The sequence below is a fragment of the Rhodotorula toruloides genome, assembly GCF_000320785.1.
Source record: "Rhodotorula toruloides NP11 unplaced genomic scaffold Scaffold4, whole genome shotgun sequence".
Classification (NCBI taxonomy): domain Eukaryota; kingdom Fungi; phylum Basidiomycota; class Microbotryomycetes; order Sporidiobolales; family Sporidiobolaceae; genus Rhodotorula; species Rhodotorula toruloides.
The window spans coordinates 865620-880923 of record NW_015622964.1 but is presented as its reverse complement, the minus strand read 5'-3'; the positions used below and the strand labels follow the sequence as shown (position 1 = coordinate 880923).

The 15304-nt window shown below is 61.3% G+C and overlaps 6 protein-coding genes across 6 annotated transcripts; 3 read left to right on the top strand and 3 right to left on the bottom strand.

Moving 5' to 3' along the window:
• Positions 1-120: 120 nt before the first annotated feature.
• RHTO_06366 (uncharacterized protein) lies at positions 121-1970 on the bottom strand (the record flags this gene model as incomplete). The annotated part of the gene is made up of 9 exons (XM_016420027.1): positions 121-315; positions 378-531; positions 612-774; positions 839-959; positions 1062-1225; positions 1282-1384; positions 1440-1510; positions 1572-1685; positions 1775-1970. The coding sequence occupies 9 exons, from the start codon at positions 1968-1970 to the stop codon at positions 121-123; spliced, it is 1281 nt and encodes a 426-aa protein (XP_016275481.1).
• Positions 1971-2206: 236 nt separating this feature from the next.
• Positions 2207-4289, top strand: RHTO_06365 (uncharacterized protein; the record flags this gene model as incomplete). Its single annotated transcript, XM_016420026.1, has 9 exons — positions 2207-2456; positions 2580-2713; positions 2775-2842; positions 2890-2985; positions 3038-3127; positions 3192-3309; positions 3368-3479; positions 3535-3794; positions 3852-4289. The coding sequence occupies 9 exons, from the start codon at positions 2207-2209 to the stop codon at positions 4287-4289; spliced, it is 1566 nt and encodes a 521-aa protein (XP_016275480.1).
• A 508-nt stretch (positions 4290-4797) lies between these two features.
• On the bottom strand, positions 4798-8805 carry RHTO_06364 (uncharacterized protein; the record flags this gene model as incomplete). The annotated part of the gene is made up of 12 exons (XM_016420025.1): positions 4798-4901; positions 4961-5325; positions 5385-5521; positions 5577-6578; positions 6637-6876; positions 6936-7136; positions 7194-7577; positions 7634-7741; positions 7810-8021; positions 8074-8325; positions 8381-8511; positions 8573-8805. The coding sequence occupies 12 exons, from the start codon at positions 8803-8805 to the stop codon at positions 4798-4800; spliced, it is 3369 nt and encodes a 1122-aa protein (XP_016275479.1).
• Positions 8806-9618: 813 nt separating this feature from the next.
• Positions 9619-11978, bottom strand: RHTO_06363 (alkylated dna repair protein; the record flags this gene model as incomplete). Its single annotated transcript, XM_016420024.1, has 14 exons — positions 9619-9656; positions 9712-9742; positions 9802-9828; positions 9885-10058; positions 10111-10130; positions 10183-10407; positions 10461-10912; positions 10968-11023; positions 11079-11150; positions 11214-11433; positions 11557-11641; positions 11694-11708; positions 11769-11823; positions 11907-11978. The coding sequence occupies 14 exons, from the start codon at positions 11976-11978 to the stop codon at positions 9619-9621; spliced, it is 1542 nt and encodes a 513-aa protein (XP_016275478.1).
• Positions 11979-12731: 753 nt separating this feature from the next.
• RHTO_06362 (uncharacterized protein) lies at positions 12732-13269 on the top strand (the record flags this gene model as incomplete). The annotated part of the gene is made up of 2 exons (XM_016420023.1): positions 12732-13088; positions 13186-13269. The coding sequence occupies 2 exons, from the start codon at positions 12732-12734 to the stop codon at positions 13267-13269; spliced, it is 441 nt and encodes a 146-aa protein (XP_016275477.1).
• Positions 13270-13699: 430 nt separating this feature from the next.
• On the top strand, positions 13700-15209 carry RHTO_06361 (alpha/beta fold family hydrolase; the record flags this gene model as incomplete). Its single annotated transcript, XM_016420022.1, has 10 exons — positions 13700-13731; positions 13811-13967; positions 14029-14133; positions 14194-14319; positions 14381-14421; positions 14478-14593; positions 14653-14727; positions 14785-14964; positions 15023-15130; positions 15196-15209. The coding sequence occupies 10 exons, from the start codon at positions 13700-13702 to the stop codon at positions 15207-15209; spliced, it is 954 nt and encodes a 317-aa protein (XP_016275476.1).
• Positions 15210-15304: the final 95 nt, after the last annotated feature.

Here is a 15304-nt window from a genome sequence, read left to right as displayed (position 1 = left end):
AGCGAAACAATCTTGTACTTGAGGTACCGCTCTGACGACAAGATCAAGTCAGTATCGACGACCCACGCAAGCGCTCGCTCTGCGCTGCGCATGAATTCACCAGCCGGCGGACGAACGCACCTAGAACTCGAAGGTCTCGTTGAGCTGGACGTTCTGCTCGAGGTCGGCCTGAATCTGCATGGCCTCGTGCTCTTCAACCTCGGTCTTGCTCTCGTCGCTGGCGTAGCGCCATCCGCCGACGACGGAAGTGTCTTGGACGTAACCGAGGTTGACGAGGCGCGAGGGGCGGTAGATGTGAGTCGGCTCGACTTCAGCCTGTCGCAGGTTGCGTACGTGAGCACTCTGCAGGCTTATAGAACGAGGGAATCTAGGCTGACCTCGAGCAGAGCGTCGACGATCATGTAGGCGCGGCTCGAGACGAGCTGGAAGACCTGCCCGGTGGTGCGCTTGTAGTTGCTCGTCCAGCAGACGGCGAGCATGGCGTCGCGGAAGCAGAAGTCCTCGTCGTCCTTGTAGGACTTGATGGCGTAGCTGAGGAAGGGAGGACGCGTCATTAGCACGACAAGATCTACTTTGCGGTCACTGAACGAATCGAGGGAAGGGTAGCGCACTTGAGGACGGCGAGGTATTCCTTGGTCTCGAAGCGCTTTCCATAGCCAGACTCGAGGCGGGCCTTGTACGCGTTGCCATTCCTCAAGTCGACGGCTGCCTTGATGCGGAGCGGAAGGTGCTGAAGGAGGATCGTCGCGCGGCGATCGAGGGCGAGGGCTTTCCCTGTAGAACGGTGTGGACTCCTTAGCTGCTGTTTTGCCCAGTCAGCGTTGGAGAACGGACGGACAGAGGCGACGCATGAGGTCGGCGGCCTTCTCGTCGATGGCGGTCGGGTCGGCGACCTGGAACATCGTCTTGGAGAGGCGGTCGGTGATCTTGCTCATCGTCTTCTCGCCGTAGCCGAGTTCCTGCGTAGTGACACGAGCGGAACGACGGGTCAGCTATGTACCGCAGAAGCGTCGAGTCGAGCTGATGACGCGGGAGAAAACGCCAGGCTTGCAGAAGCGCACCTGGCCGATCTTCCACATGAGCTGAGAGACATCAGTCTGCTCGTTCTCCGGGTCGAACGAGTAAGTCCTCGTCGGGATGTCGATGGTCTTGATGTCTTCGATCGTGGACGAGCCGAGGAAGTAGCACATCACGACCGTAGTGTTCTTCTTCTTCAAGTAGTACGCTGCGTGAAGAGGTAAGCGGCGACGCACGCTGTGAGAGAGGAAGAGGACGACGCACCCAAGAGCCCGACAATGATGGTGGCCTTTCCGCCGAGTCCGGTGCCGTAGTCGAGCTGAGCGTGCGAGTGGTCCTTGAGTTCCTGGAAGGACATGAAGCCAATCTGCGAGGGTCGCGGTTAATTCAGTCATCCGAGCAGACCGGTCGGCGGGACGGACCTTGTTGATGACGAGGTCGAGGCAGATCGCCATGAACTCCTTGTCGCCGTCCTGGAGGACCTTGGCATTGCCTGACAGACGACCAGTCAGCGTCTCGGTCTGCGAAGCTGAGGAAGGCATCCCCACGCGTACCCTGCTTGTCAAACTCCTTGAGGTGGGCGGGCAACTTCGAGCCCCCGGCGTGAGAGACATAGCGCGTACGCTCGGCCGACTCGCGCCAGGACGAGTTGTTGTCCTTCGTGACGCCTGTCAAGCCGGGCGAGGCGGTCAGGGGCCAATATGGGGACAGCGGGCGCGCGAGGTAGAAGAGATGGGGGAGGAAGAGGCGTCCTCACCGTTGAAGCGCTTGATAGCCGTGACAACCACAAAGCGCTTGTTGACCGAGAGATAGTGACCGAGGAAGCCCTTGGGCAACACTTCCTGGCCAGCGAGGCTCTCGTAGCCCGTCGGCATCGTGTCAGGGAAGAGGACCCCCTTGAACGGACGCATGAACGTCGTGAGGTTGCTTTTGATCGTAGCGTTGTTGACCATGGTGAGCGACGCGTGAAAAGGCTGTCAAACGCGCCTTTCGAGAGGTGTGGTCGAAGTCGAGTGAGGAGAAGGAGGGCAAGAGGCGAAGGAGGACACGCGCGTGACTTTGACATCGTCCACTTGCTCAGGGAAGCTCGCTCGCTGCTCAGTGTGACCGCCGTCGACGCTGAGATTAAGTCGCTGGTACTCCTGGCCCGAACGACAGTCCTCTGCGCGCTCCAGCCGTCCCGCTCACTATGCCGCCTCCCCCTCGCAAGCGCACTCGCAAATGGCCCTCCGCTTCTGCTGGCGACCCCGACGCACGCCAGACATCCACGACGCGCTCGGAGAAGGGATCGAGGGACACCGACGCGCCGGATTCGACGACACAGGGCCGCTCGGGAGGAGGAGGAAGCGAGGGGTCCACTCAGCGGGAGGACGGGAAGACTCGCAGGGGGTGGGAGAGTGACACGGAGGAGGACGAGGAAGACGATCACCAGCAGGAGCGTGCGTCGGGCGGCCCCGCTTTCCCCCACCCCTTTGTTCTCGGTCGGGAGCTGACTTCTGCCTTCGCTCTTTCTTCCTTCCACTCACTTGCGTCGCCTTACATTCTCATATCCTCAAATGTAGCTATCGACGGCGACGAGCTCGACGAGACCGTTGGAGATGACGAAGACGACGGGGCGGATGCGGACGCGACGGGAGAGTGGATGGACAAGTATTGCCGCGAATTCGTGGAGGAGCACCACGAGCGTGTCATCAAGGTGTGTACGCTGCTCGTCCGAGCCCCGACCAGCCCGCGCTGACTCGACCTCCCTCGAACAGGGCCGGTACGTCGAGATCTTCAGGCGATACAAGAAGCTGGAGAGCTTGCGGAACGCAGACTACTGGCGGTGCGTCTTCCCTTTCTCGTCCTCGACACTCCTGACCACCTCCTTAGTCCTGTCGACGACCTCGAGGACGACTTGGAGAAGTCGGGACCGTGGGACTCGCCGTCTGCCGACCCTCTCTTCCTCCAGAAAGTCTCGCTCAAACTGTGGGTTGGGTCCATCCTCCATTCGACATGAGCTGACATCGACGTCGTCCAGGGGTGAGGAGGTGCTCGAAATCGAGCGCGGCGGAATCGCGTTGTTCTTCGCGATGCTGACGGGACCTCATCTCGAAAAGGCTCTCGGAGGGTGAGCGCACGCGCTCTCTCAACAGTCCCCTGAGTCGAGCTGATACCACGGATGCAATTCGCAGGTTGCTCGCCCTCGAGGCCGACGACGACTACCTCTCCTTCCGCCTCGACTGGGCGCAAATCGTCACGCCCGTTCCGATGAAGGACTGCAAGACTTCCGGGATTTACGTCTTTGCGCGGGTACGTCTTTCCGACTCTGTGGCGTCGAGTCGAGCTGATCTAACCCACGCGCTCGCAGGACCACCGCGCGACCGGACCGTACGTCGGCTTCACGACGCAGTGGGGCTGGGCTCGCTACCTCCAGCACGTACTCTGCCCTGTCAACCGGAAGTGCGCTGCCGAACGCAAGCGTGCGTCCCCGTTCCCGACGCTCGCCGCCCATCCGCTAACTCACGTCTTCGCCAGTCGCCGCCTTCCCTCAATGGTCGGCTTTCATGGCGTGGCTCTCGCCCGAGGACGTCAAGCTCGACATCCCCAAGCTTTTCCTCATGTGGTTGGAGCACATCCTAATCACGTGCGTCGATGCGACCGTCGCCGGCCTGAACATCCGCCCCTTCGATTCGTACGGAACCGTTCGCAAGGCTACGCCTCGTCAGGTCCTCGACTTCTTTCACGCCGTGATCGACCTGTCCTACCCGCTCGGAGAGGATGGCGAGCGAAAGATCGTGCGTCCTGCCCCCCGTGCTCCGTCGGTCTCTCTCATCTTGCGTTTGTTGCCGCAGGAGGGCAACATCCTCACCCAGCGGTTCTTCGAGTATCACCACGACGCCTTTCACGCCATCACCGGCCTCAGTCCAATCCAGCACTACAACATCATGCGCGGTCGCTCCTGCCAGTGGGTCCTCGCCGACGCCTTCGCCGACATAGACCCGCCTGCGGCCCTCTGGGGCGGCGAGATTCCCTTCTACTGGGGGTCGCCTACCGCGCGCATTGCGAAGGAGAAGGCGCTCGTCAAGGACCGCAACACGCTGAAGGCGCTCCCCGGCTACGAGAAAGTGCAGGCGCGGGACAAGGCCGGATACGACAAGCAAGTTCGCAAGAAGGCTGACGCTGCCAAGAAGGAGGCTGCCGGCGGATCGCTGCCCAAGCCGAAGCGCAAGCCACCGAAGATCCTGCCACCGACGTCGAACTGGCAAGCCGTGCTTTGGGGTTCTAAGTAGGCTTTGTGCGTACTCTCCTTGTTTACCGCATCGACTTCGTGCTGATCTTCACCTGTTCTCCACGCTGTATCATGTCAGCCCGAGGGACCGGTCAACCTTCACGTTCGACCCCCGCCTCGCCGCCGCAAGTCCCCTTCCGCCGCTCTCACCAGCTGTCTCGTCCCCTTCTCTCGCATCCGATTCTCGCTCCGTTGTCCTTCGTCGTCGAGACGCACGCATTGTTCTCTCCCTCAATGATACTGCATTTTCAGCTGTTTTCGCGTCCTCTGTCGGTTCCAGAGATTCGGTATACGACTGTCTACGAGCCAGATCCGGGAGAAAGACACGACCCGGCTTCGGCGATTCGAAAAGCCCGAGGTACCGGAGAGCGGGCGCACGGAAGGACTCTGCGGTGGACGAGGCAGGAGGAGGAGGAGGAGGAGGACACGGGCGAGCGGAGTACTCGTTGCCCACTTCTGCAACTCGCTTCGGACTCGCGCAAAGGTGAATTCACCATCTCGCACTGCAATTACATCCCCACCAGCTTGAGCAGTTCCTCGTCCTCATTCGCAGCGCCCGCCTCATCTTCCGCATCCCCAGCTACACGGCCTGCCTCCGCCGCAGCGCCAGCGTCTGTACGTGGTTGAGGACGGTCAACAAGCGTGGACACAAGAAAAGTATGCCCTGCGCACCCGTAAACCCGTCAAAGACATCCATCAGAGCGATCCATTTCCCCCACGCCTCAGCCAGCGACGCCTCGACCGCCGCTAGCGTTCGCAAACCCTCGTCTGCAGGTTGCAGGACGGTGTCGTTGACCAAAGCGAGCCGACGCTCCTCCGCAGCATCGCCGGTGCCGATGATCGCGGTGAGGAGCTTGTTGTAGTTGCGAGCGGTACACGCCATGTCGAGAGCGTTGCGGATCGCGGGCGAGGGGTGAGCGTGGGGCTTGAAAGAGGGGTCGGAGACGGCAGCGAGCGAGAGGAAGAGGCGACCCGAGAATGCGTAGTCAGAAGGGCGCAGGAGGGCCGGAGGTTTCGTCTTCGAGAAAGACAGCGTCCTGCGAACCATCGTCAGATCAGTACGTTGAAAGAGACCGCAAGCTTCTGTCAAAGGCACCGGTTCGCGCGTGTCAGCGTGGCGGCTGCGAATTTGCGCAGCGGAGCCGCCGCCTGAGCGGTGCGATAGCCAACGATCCAAGAGAGTTTCCCTTTCCGCTTGATCTCCTCGAGGAAGACGGGCTGTCCGACGCGGTCCTACGAGGACGAGGCGTGAGCCAGGATCACGACGAGCCGAAGCCAAGCGACGCACCGCCAACAGTATGCGACCGTTCGTTCCCGCCTTGAGCTCCGTAACGGTGTACACGAAACCTTCCTCCTCACTGAGCGTCGCCTGCACAGTCGCACCGAAGTATACCAAGAGATGTCGGAAGATCTTGCGCATGGCGGATTCGGCGTCCTGCTTGGGGCGTTTCGCTGACGGGTCGTGATCGTTGTCGGGCGGGCCCTTGCGCTTCAGAGCGTCGCCAGCCGCCGCCTTGACAACGAGAGGCTTATCGACGATGGGGGTGGGAGGGTCGCGCTCATCCGCATCCGCGCCCTCGTTCGCGTCCTCCTCCTCGTCGTCCTCGACCCTGGCACGTGCGGCTGCAAGCTTCTTCCTCTTCGGCGCCGCAGGTAGATCCTCTTCATCCGCCACCGACCCATCGAGCGCGTCATCCATCCCCTCGAGAGCTCCGCGATCCTCCTCCCCGGCGGACCTGTCCTCGTCCGCCCCAGTGCCGCTCTCTTCGGGGGCGGGGACATCGTCGTCTCCGCCATCGGCTGCATCCACGTCCACCTCGCCCGGCTCATGGCGCGCAGCCTCATCGTCCCGCCGGTCGCGCGCTGCCGCCGCGTTCTGCGCGTCGGCTACAGCGAGCGCCTCCTTCTCGGCTTTGATCCGCAGGTCGGCGGGCGACAGTCCCGTCTCTGGGTGGATGACAAGGTCGTCGACTATCGACTCCACCGCTCGCGTAAGATCCGGCAGGGAGAGTAGCTCGGCGATCTGGAGGAAGAGCGCGCGATGCGACGGGTAGAAGGCGACGAGCGAGAGGCGCACCGGCGCTCCGAGATCGGCGAATGGCGTCGGGATAAGGAAGGGGAGGAGGAAGGAGATGGTCGACGAGGGCAGCGCACGAAGCGAGTCGACCGGGGCGGAATCGGAGGCGAGCTTGTCGCGCTGGACGTCCGAAAGGCGGCTTGCTGCGGCCGTGGCGGCTTGATACTCGGACATAAGGGCTTGGCGGTGTCGCCAGACGTACTCAGCAAGTTCCTGCGCGGACTGGAGATTCAGTTACAGCCGAGGAAAATGCGGGACCGCGAACACGCACGATGAGGGCTGCTGCTTCTTGCGCGTTCTCGCCGAAAGGTTCGACGGGTATGCGCTCGAACTTGATGCGGAAGCCGCCGATCGGACCGAATGGATCCTTCTCGAGGCGGCTGCGAGCGTCGGGATGCAAGGCGAGGAGGATGAGGAAGGGATCATGCCACGACAGGCGAGGGGGAGCAAGAGGAGAACGAGAGGAGTGGGACCAGGCGAGCGGGACGAGGGCGGATAGCGCGTGGGCGAGCTGGAGCAGCAACAAGGTGTGAGCCGAGTCGACGAAGGTGAGGGATCGACGCGACGCACCGGGAGTAGCCATGCCGTGGAGAACGCATGTACGTGACGATAAAGCGTCGTGATCTCGTACTTTTGCGCAGCAGCACGAGCGCCCTTGCCGTTGATTTGAGGTTTGCGGTCGACAGTCGTCGAAGGCGAAGGCGAGTCCAACGTCGAGTCGTCGACGGTTTCGGACGCGTCGAGAGTCGCGAGCGTATGCAGATCAAAGAACTGGACGGTGGAACAGTCAGCTGCGGCCGTGCAAGTGCGCAGGAGCTTTGGACGCACTTGCTCGACGACGGCTGATCGAACCTTGACCGCTCGCTCCTCCCAGCGCACCGTTGCACCGTCTTCTGCATCAATCGACTGGATGCGGGACGCAAAGGCGTTGATAGCCTCGCGGACGGGAGTCTTGTCGTTCTTGAAGGCGCGCGCGGGGATCTTGAGGAGCCCTTTGGCCAAGTCTCCCGCAGCCGCTCCGACGGCGCGCACACCTTGCCAAGTGATTGTGCCGTCGTCTCCAACCTCGTCGGCGTAGAAGAGCGGGTTCGGAAGGCAGCGACCGTATCGGCGAGCAAGGTTCTCAAGAAGTGGTCGCCCAGCAACAAGATCGCCTGCCGGGTCGATGACGGAGAAGAAGCGTGCCGTGTCGCGCAAGCCGAGTAAGAGGAACTGCGAGAGTCGAAACGTCAGAACGAAGAGACCGCCCGACGAGCGAGCCACCTTACGATGATTCCCGGGCCGACTCCGTTGCCGCCATAACCGTTCAAGTTGTAGAGCTGCGTCTTGCCGAGACTATCGAGCATGAAGGCGATCGAGGGATGCGTATTGACGGCCTGCAAGACACGACAGGTGAGCGAATTGCGAGGGTTGAGGCAGGCGAAGGGCGCGCCTCTTGAAGGACCTGGAAGCGGTACCGCGCGGTGACAAGAGAGCCGTAGTCATTCGACACGACCGTGAAGCCCTCTGTACTCGCAGATGCGTCGCGTACACGAGCGAAGCGCGTCATGATGAGGGTAGCGGTGACTGAGCGATCGGCGAGAATGGAGGTGCGGGCGTGGATCTGATTGAGCTCGAGCGAGATGGTGAAGAAAAGCGCGGCGTTGAAGAAGACGTCTGCGATAGCCAGGGTCAGTAACGCTCGAGACTGGGCGGACGAAGGGCGCACCTTCGGCGAACAACTCGAAAGCGAGCGCATAGTCCAGCGGTCCAGCCGGTTCCGCCTCTCCTGCGACCACCTTAGCGTCGTGCACCTGCTTATGCTGGGTCATGACTGCTGCGCGGTGATTGCCGTCGCAGAGGTACAAGCCGAGCGTCTCCAATTCATCGAGAGGTATCGTATCGAGGACGCTTAGTCGAGCTGGACGACGATGATCCATGGGCGGGACGTTCACCGCGGTGTCGCCTTCTGCGTATTGCGCTGCGAGTCGAGCAGGTCAGCAAGGGTCGTGTGCGACGGGAAAGTGCCAACTCACGAGGATCGTCTTCCCGCGCAACATACTTCGCGACGAAAGCCCTGCGCGCCGCTCGGATCTCGTCCTGTCGCGCGCGGTCATAGTCCCACAGTGCGAGGGGGAAGAAAGCGATCGTCCCAGGCGTGCGAATGCTGTTCCGTCCAGACAGGTCAGCGAGGAAGAGGCTGTCGGGCGGAGGAGCCGGATGCGCACCTGTTGTCCAGCGAGCCGGGCTCGAGAGACTCGGAAAGCCGCTTGACATTCTCTGGATGAACCTTGCGCTGCGGCAGGATGTCGTGGTCGCGGACGAACTGGCGCACCCGAGGATCCTCGAAGTCGATGAACACGGTCCGGTCGTCGAGCGGGACAGCATAGACACCGAGCGAGTACTGCCGCCGCAGCTCAGCAGTGCTAAGCGAACCCTCCGGCCGAACAGGGCCACTCATGAGCTGATGCGGTGATCGGTTCGAGCTGAAGGAGAGAATGCGGGGAGGAGAAGTGCGCCTCGTCGACCTCGCCACTCGCGCTGCCAGACGCTGAGCAAGCTGTGGAGCTCTGCCACTGCGAGGGAACCTGCTCGCCCTGCCAGCAACCACGCACCGCACGCCTGACGCCGCCTCCCCTCTCTCCCCCTCCTCCTGCTCCCACTGCTCCTCCTCGATTCCTCTCTGTCGACGCATCGGTCGGCGACACGACTTCGTACAGCATGCTCGCTCGCCTGCTTGCGGCACTACGGCGAGCCAGCAACCCCCGGCAAGGCTGCCGCAGACTCGCAGGCGCCCTCTTCACCGATCCTTGCTACCGCGCTCGCAAATCGAGACGCGACACTGGAGGAATCGTCTCGATCGCTCAGAAAAGCAGGGGCGCAGGGTGCGGTGTTCATGCTGCGTAGCCGCACGAGGGCAAGCCCAGTACCGCACTCTGCTTACCCGCTCGTTCTCCCAAGACTGCTTTCTCGCATGCTGGCTATCTCGTTAGTGATGCGGATGGCTCGAGTCCCTGTCCTCCTACTCGTATCAGCGCAGACACAACTCCAGCGTCCCTCTTCGATGCCGACTTGACCAGGATCCGGCAGACGACTTCCCTCAAGATTATGCGCCATGACAGGAACTGCAGGCATGGGCAACGATGTCGATGGAGCATACAGCTGCCGAAGACTACACAGAGGAAGGACTGGAGGGAAAGGAGAAGTGCTGGCGCTGGGAGTTCGGAGGGCGCGGCGAGACTCTGTACGAGGAGTGTGGCTCAGCGGCACGCCCTCAGGACGCGCGAGGCTCAATGTCGCGGAAGGTTTGGACTGTACGAGAAAGGCGTTAGCGAGTAGAGCGAAGACGGCGCGGGACTGCCCGTACCGAAACGAAGAGTATCGGACTCCAACCCGTGCTGTCCCGTTCGAGCAGTCTCAGCGGGCAGGGTGAGTCGAGCGAGAGAGAGGCACGCACTTTCCACTCGTGTTGAATTCTCGTGCCCTACGTGGCGAGAGGTAAGCCTGACTGGCGGCTGACGAAAGGAATCCGATGCGCACCTGCATGACGAGGATGTCTGCGTGACGCAGCTCAACACCAAACTTGATGCGCTTGTTCGTCTTGTCATCCATGTCGTCGGGCTTACCAGACTCTTCGAAGGTAAGGACGGCCGAACCACCGAGAGACAACGAGGCGATGAAATCCTTGACGCCGCGCTCGGCGTCCTGATGAGCCTGCTCAAGCAAATCGTCAGTATACTACTCCTCCAGATGATCCGTTACGCACCGAGATCCTCGTGCCAGCGCCTGCGGAAGGAGAGATCAGCTGGAGCTCGACGAGGAGGAATGAGATGTGCACGGTATCCGATGGTGAGGACCTCGTTGAAGCGGACCTTGCGCTTAAGGACGCGATGGATAACGGACTCGACATGCCGCCGAGCGAGGGAGGCGAGGGAAGGGAGGGAAGAATCGGGAGCGTCGCCGTCAGAGTCGAGTGAAGGAAGCGGGAATGTCGGGATCTCGACGCCGTAGTCGTACGTGGCGCCAATGTTACAGGCGTAGTGGGAAGTCGCCATAGCAGGTACTGTGTAGACGCGAGTCAGTGAGATCAGAAGAACCAGAGCAAAAGCAACTGACCCCGACACCGACGCATCTTGCCGCGGACAAGCTGGTGCGCTGCTTCCGGCAGCTGCAGGTCACAGAATAAGTCGTCCTCGAACTCGGTCGACTTGAGCGGGCGGAGGCGAACGATGCGGTTGCTGCGATCGAGATTCCATGTCGTGATTTCGTACCCGCCGATTCTGCGTACGGTCGGAGCGAGACTGCGAGGCGGAGGCTTCGGTTGCAGATTGACCTCCCTGACGAGCTTGGGAAACCACGGGATTAGGCGTTGCGAAACGGCGTAGTCGCAAGAGTCGCAGGCGAAGATACCCCAGTGAAGTTCCAGCGCAAGTTGTCCGCAGCGGTCGCAGGCCGTGCCCCGCGCCGTATCGCGGGAGTAGTGGAAGCGCTTGGTAGACGCCTCGCTGAAGAGGAGGGGGCGAATCAAGGTGGGTGCGGATGAGGAAGATGCGGGGACATTGTGAGGCCTGAGAACCCTCGATTCAGCAGTGGACGAGATGCGGAGAGCGAGGCGCGACGCACGAGATTGCGGGCAACCAGTAGGGCAAGCCCTGGTCTGCGCACCACGAGAGCGTGATCTGCGAAGGGGAGACGGTCAGTAAACGAAGTCTGGCCACGGGATCGAGTACGCACGGCGATTTTTGCAGTTGAAACAGAAGTCGAATTAACCGGGCCAAAAGGTGTTTGTGGAAGAGCGGGAAGAAGCTGTTGAATCTTGTGATCAGAATGAGTCGAGGGATGACGGGAGCGACAGGCAAAGCGACGCACATGGACATCCTGGACGTTGTAGAACCCTAGCACAAGATACCGAGGACGCTTTCCGGATGGGAAACTGACGGAGGATACGGGGGCGAAAGGCTGCAGTCGCCCGATAATGACGAGGACGCGGTCACCCTCATCTGCCGCAAGCCGTGCGGCTTCCAGTCGTGATTGCCCGAGGTTGGTATCGACTGTCTCGGTCGCTGCATCGCCTTCGAAGGAGCCAAGGCTGTTTGAAGAGGATTCAGGAGACGGGAAGGGGAGGGAGAGGGAAGCGTCAAGAAGCGTGAGCCAGAGCGGGTACACTAGCTGACTTGCGTCGCTTATACGAGAAAGATGAAGCCAAGCGTACTGCGTTACCAGACTCTGGCCGTCGCCTAGCCCAGCTGGGTCCAGCGAGTCGTGGGTGTCGAGGAGGAGGCCGCGCAAACGACCATCTGCGAAGTCGCTCAGCGTGCGTCGCTTAGAAGATCGAGCAGGCAGACGAACCTGAAGTATAAACGCCTGCAAAGGGATCCATGAGCCTTGCAAGGAAAACTAGCGGAAGGATGAAGCGCAACTCACCACCCTGGTACGACCGGAAGTGCATTGGCAGAGCCTCGCAAAGAGCTTGTCGTGTCTGTCACAGGGAAGCGAAGCGCTTGAGCACTCGAAGGAAGGCTAGCTTGTCGCCAGTCTGTGCAGAGAACGAACGAAACGCACCTTGGCATAGTAGAAGGCGGGCGGTGAGGAGGAGGATGCAGAAGTCTGCGTACTGGCGGAAAGCGAGACCATGAACCGCAGCGCGACAACAGCGGAGAATGAAGCAGAGAAGCGAGCGAGCGAGCGAAGAACGAGCGAATTCCAGTGCGGGGTGCGCTGGACGCGACTTCGACGCGAACGCGAAGCTCGGCTTGCGATCCACCACGACTCATGCTGCTGAAAGGCCCGTCGTCGAGTGGTTGTGCTACCGCTCTGCTCATTGGCGCACCGCTTGGCCCCACGACCCTGTCGTGCGCTCCATCGGGCATCGCGCTCTGCTACTGTATCGCGAAGACGGGGCCGAACTCACTGCGCGGGTCATGCCTCCAGTTCAACAACTTCAGACAACGCCGTGCAGTTTGCGACTACGTCTCGGAACGGCGGACGGGAGGACGGTGGGAGGACGACGGGCTGAACGAAGGCGGCCGACGAAGACGTAGTCGTTGAGAGGGATGGATGGGTAGTCGCTGCTACTCTGTGCTTGCTTTCTTGCGTTCTTTGCCTCCCTGAGGTGTGCTATACGGCCCGCACGGCGAGGCTACCCGGCCTTGCGATCCTTTCATGCTCTCCTCCGACTGCTAGACCCTGGCCCTTCGCCCTTCCTGAACATTCGGCCATCCATCCATCCAGCGAAATCAACTGGGAACCATGGCTCACCACGTATCTCGGAACCGAAGCTGACGTCCCCTTGCCCCTCCTTGCGCTCCTCTCTTTCGCCTATCCTCAACTTCCGCCCCATTTCTGTCCTTCGACCTGCTTCCTGCACGGTCACAGATCGAGATGACCATGTCGGACCTCATTGTCGACATCTCCACCGCCAAGCCGTCGCGCAGCGCGCTTACCAAAGCCTGGAAAGACGGCCTCCAGATCGCCGTCCAGACGCAGACCACGACCACCGCCGTCCAGATCGTCGATGAGCTCGCCGGTTCTGAGCCAGCCATGCGCACGACGCGGACACCCGCACGACCCGACCTCCAGTCTCGACTGGAGAAGATGCGTCGCGAACGCAAGGAGCGCAAGGAGGCTCAGCAGGCGGCGGCGAGCGGAGACATCCGTATCGACATGGCGCGGGGCAGGAGAGGCTCTGATGCGTCGTTCGACGACGAGAAGATCGAGATGGACGACGTCGAGACGTGGGAACCGGTGCGTGCGAAGTTTGCCTCTCTACTTCCCTTCCGTTCTCGTCCCGCTCCGCGCTCAGAGCTTCCTCATGGCCTTTGCTGACTCTATGGAACTGCAGGACATCGCCTCCCTCCCTCGAGACTCGCACGCCGGCGGCGGCGTCCGCTTCGTTCTCTCCGACGACGTCGACCAGAAGCGCTGAGCGCTCGACGACGTCCGCCTTCGTCCTGACCTCACACATATCATACCAATCGTTATCCCTCACGCTCGTTCACGTCTGTAAATCCTTAGCAACACCGTGTCCGCGTATTCGACACTCGCTCGTCGAGGCCCTTGACCTTCCCAATCGCGAGGCGGTCGTCTCCTCGCTCGTATGCCGACCTTCGGCATTGTCCCTCGGACGCTCGGCATACAGACCTCCACGGCAGGCTCGAATAGAGGAGGAACAGGCAGGGGAACAGGCGTCGCAGGTGGGCCGGCCGAGACCATCCCGGCGGAGCTCCATCTCGCTCGACGAGCCCAGCCTCTGCTCCTCCGCCTTCCTCATCGGTGGCTCACTCGCTTGCTGCTGCTCGTCCTCTCTCTACTCACCCCGCGACACCTGCTGTCTCGTTCGTCATCGACCGCCCGACATGCCCTACGTCGACCTGCCGTCGCGCAACTTGTGCGTCCTCGTCGCTCGCTGTTCCCCGCCGCCTCTCTCGCCAGACAGATCCGCTGATCGCCGAAGACGATGCTTGCAGGCGCCAGTACTATGTCATCAATCCCGACTACAGCGCCGACATGAGCATGAGCATCAAGACGCCTCCGCCGCCCTCTCGCGACTCTCTCGATCCTGACAAGCCCATCCTTGTCTTGACGCATGCTGGCACCTCATCCTCCAATTCGTTCATCCACCAGGTGCGGCGCTCCCGTCATTTCGAGAGGTAGTCCGCGAGCTCACGAGCGTCGTCTGCGGCAGTTCCGGGATCCTCGGCTTTCAAACGCACTCAACCTCGTCTGCTTCGACTCGCGATACTATGGGCGGACAGAAGGTCCACGATTGGACCACTTCCAGGATCTCGAGGTGCGCTCGCATAACGTTGGAACGAGGAAAGGGGACGCGCTAACCTCTCGACTTCCGCAGGAACGGGCGGACGAGTTGCTGGATGCGATTGATGCGGTCGTAGGGGACAGGCCGTTCTCATACCTCGGCGAGAGCTTTGTTGGCTCTCATTGCGGCGCTTACATCGCGGCGAAGCGGCCTCAGCAAGTGCGTTCGTTCGCGAATTCTTTCGAGTCCCCGCTCTGACGGCTCCTTCCACGGCTTGCAGGTCAAGGCTGTAATTTTGATTTCTCCGTCATGGACTACCGAGTGCGTCTCGTCCCGCTGCAAGATCGTGGCTGGCCACTGACCCCCTCCTCCTCCAGCCCGCCCGAAATGATCGACATCCTCGAGCGCGAATGGGCTCCACTCGCATCTGCAAACAAGTTCGGAAAGGGTGACGGCACAGGACGGATACCAGACGAGGCGATGGCTATCGCGAGTGCGTCTCTTGCCTCGCTTCTTTACCTGACTTTGCCTGACGGTCATGTTCGAACACAGGGGACTACTTCTTCAGCGGCTCGAACCTTGTTCCAGATCGACAAGAAGGTTTCTTGCGGCAGTACCAAGAGACTCGTGCGTTCGACCTTTGCTTGCGACTCGAACGACTCGCTAACCCCCCGACTCGAGCAGACGGCCCAGGCGAAGACCTGTTCAAGCTCCACCAGCTCATGCACTGGTTCAAGCGGAGCGAACCGTCGAAGGAGGTGTTTTCCGCTGTGCGATGTCCGGTACTCTTGCTCGGCGGGACGCTCGACACGCAAGTCAGCGGTTCGGACGCCCTTCAGCAGTGGTACGATCTGCTAGTCAGCGGTGCGTCTCCCTCCTCATTCCAGAGTTGCGACGCTGGCTGACGAAGAGGCTATCGCAGTACCGGAAGCCGACAAGCGCATCGAGCGGATCGTCGACGGCCCGCACCTCCTCGCGACGACCAATCCGAACATCGTCAACCGCTTCGCCCTCGCTTTCCTCAAGCGATGTGCGTCGTCTGCCTTCTCGTTGAGGTAGAAGAAGGCTGGACTGACCCTCCGCTCACTCGCGCAGACAACCTCGCCTGACGCCTGACGTCGTTTCTTCGTCGCCTCCATTCGTTTTCCTGCATCACTCGCAGTCGTATCGCATCTCTCGCATTGGGCCATTGCAAGCATCGTTC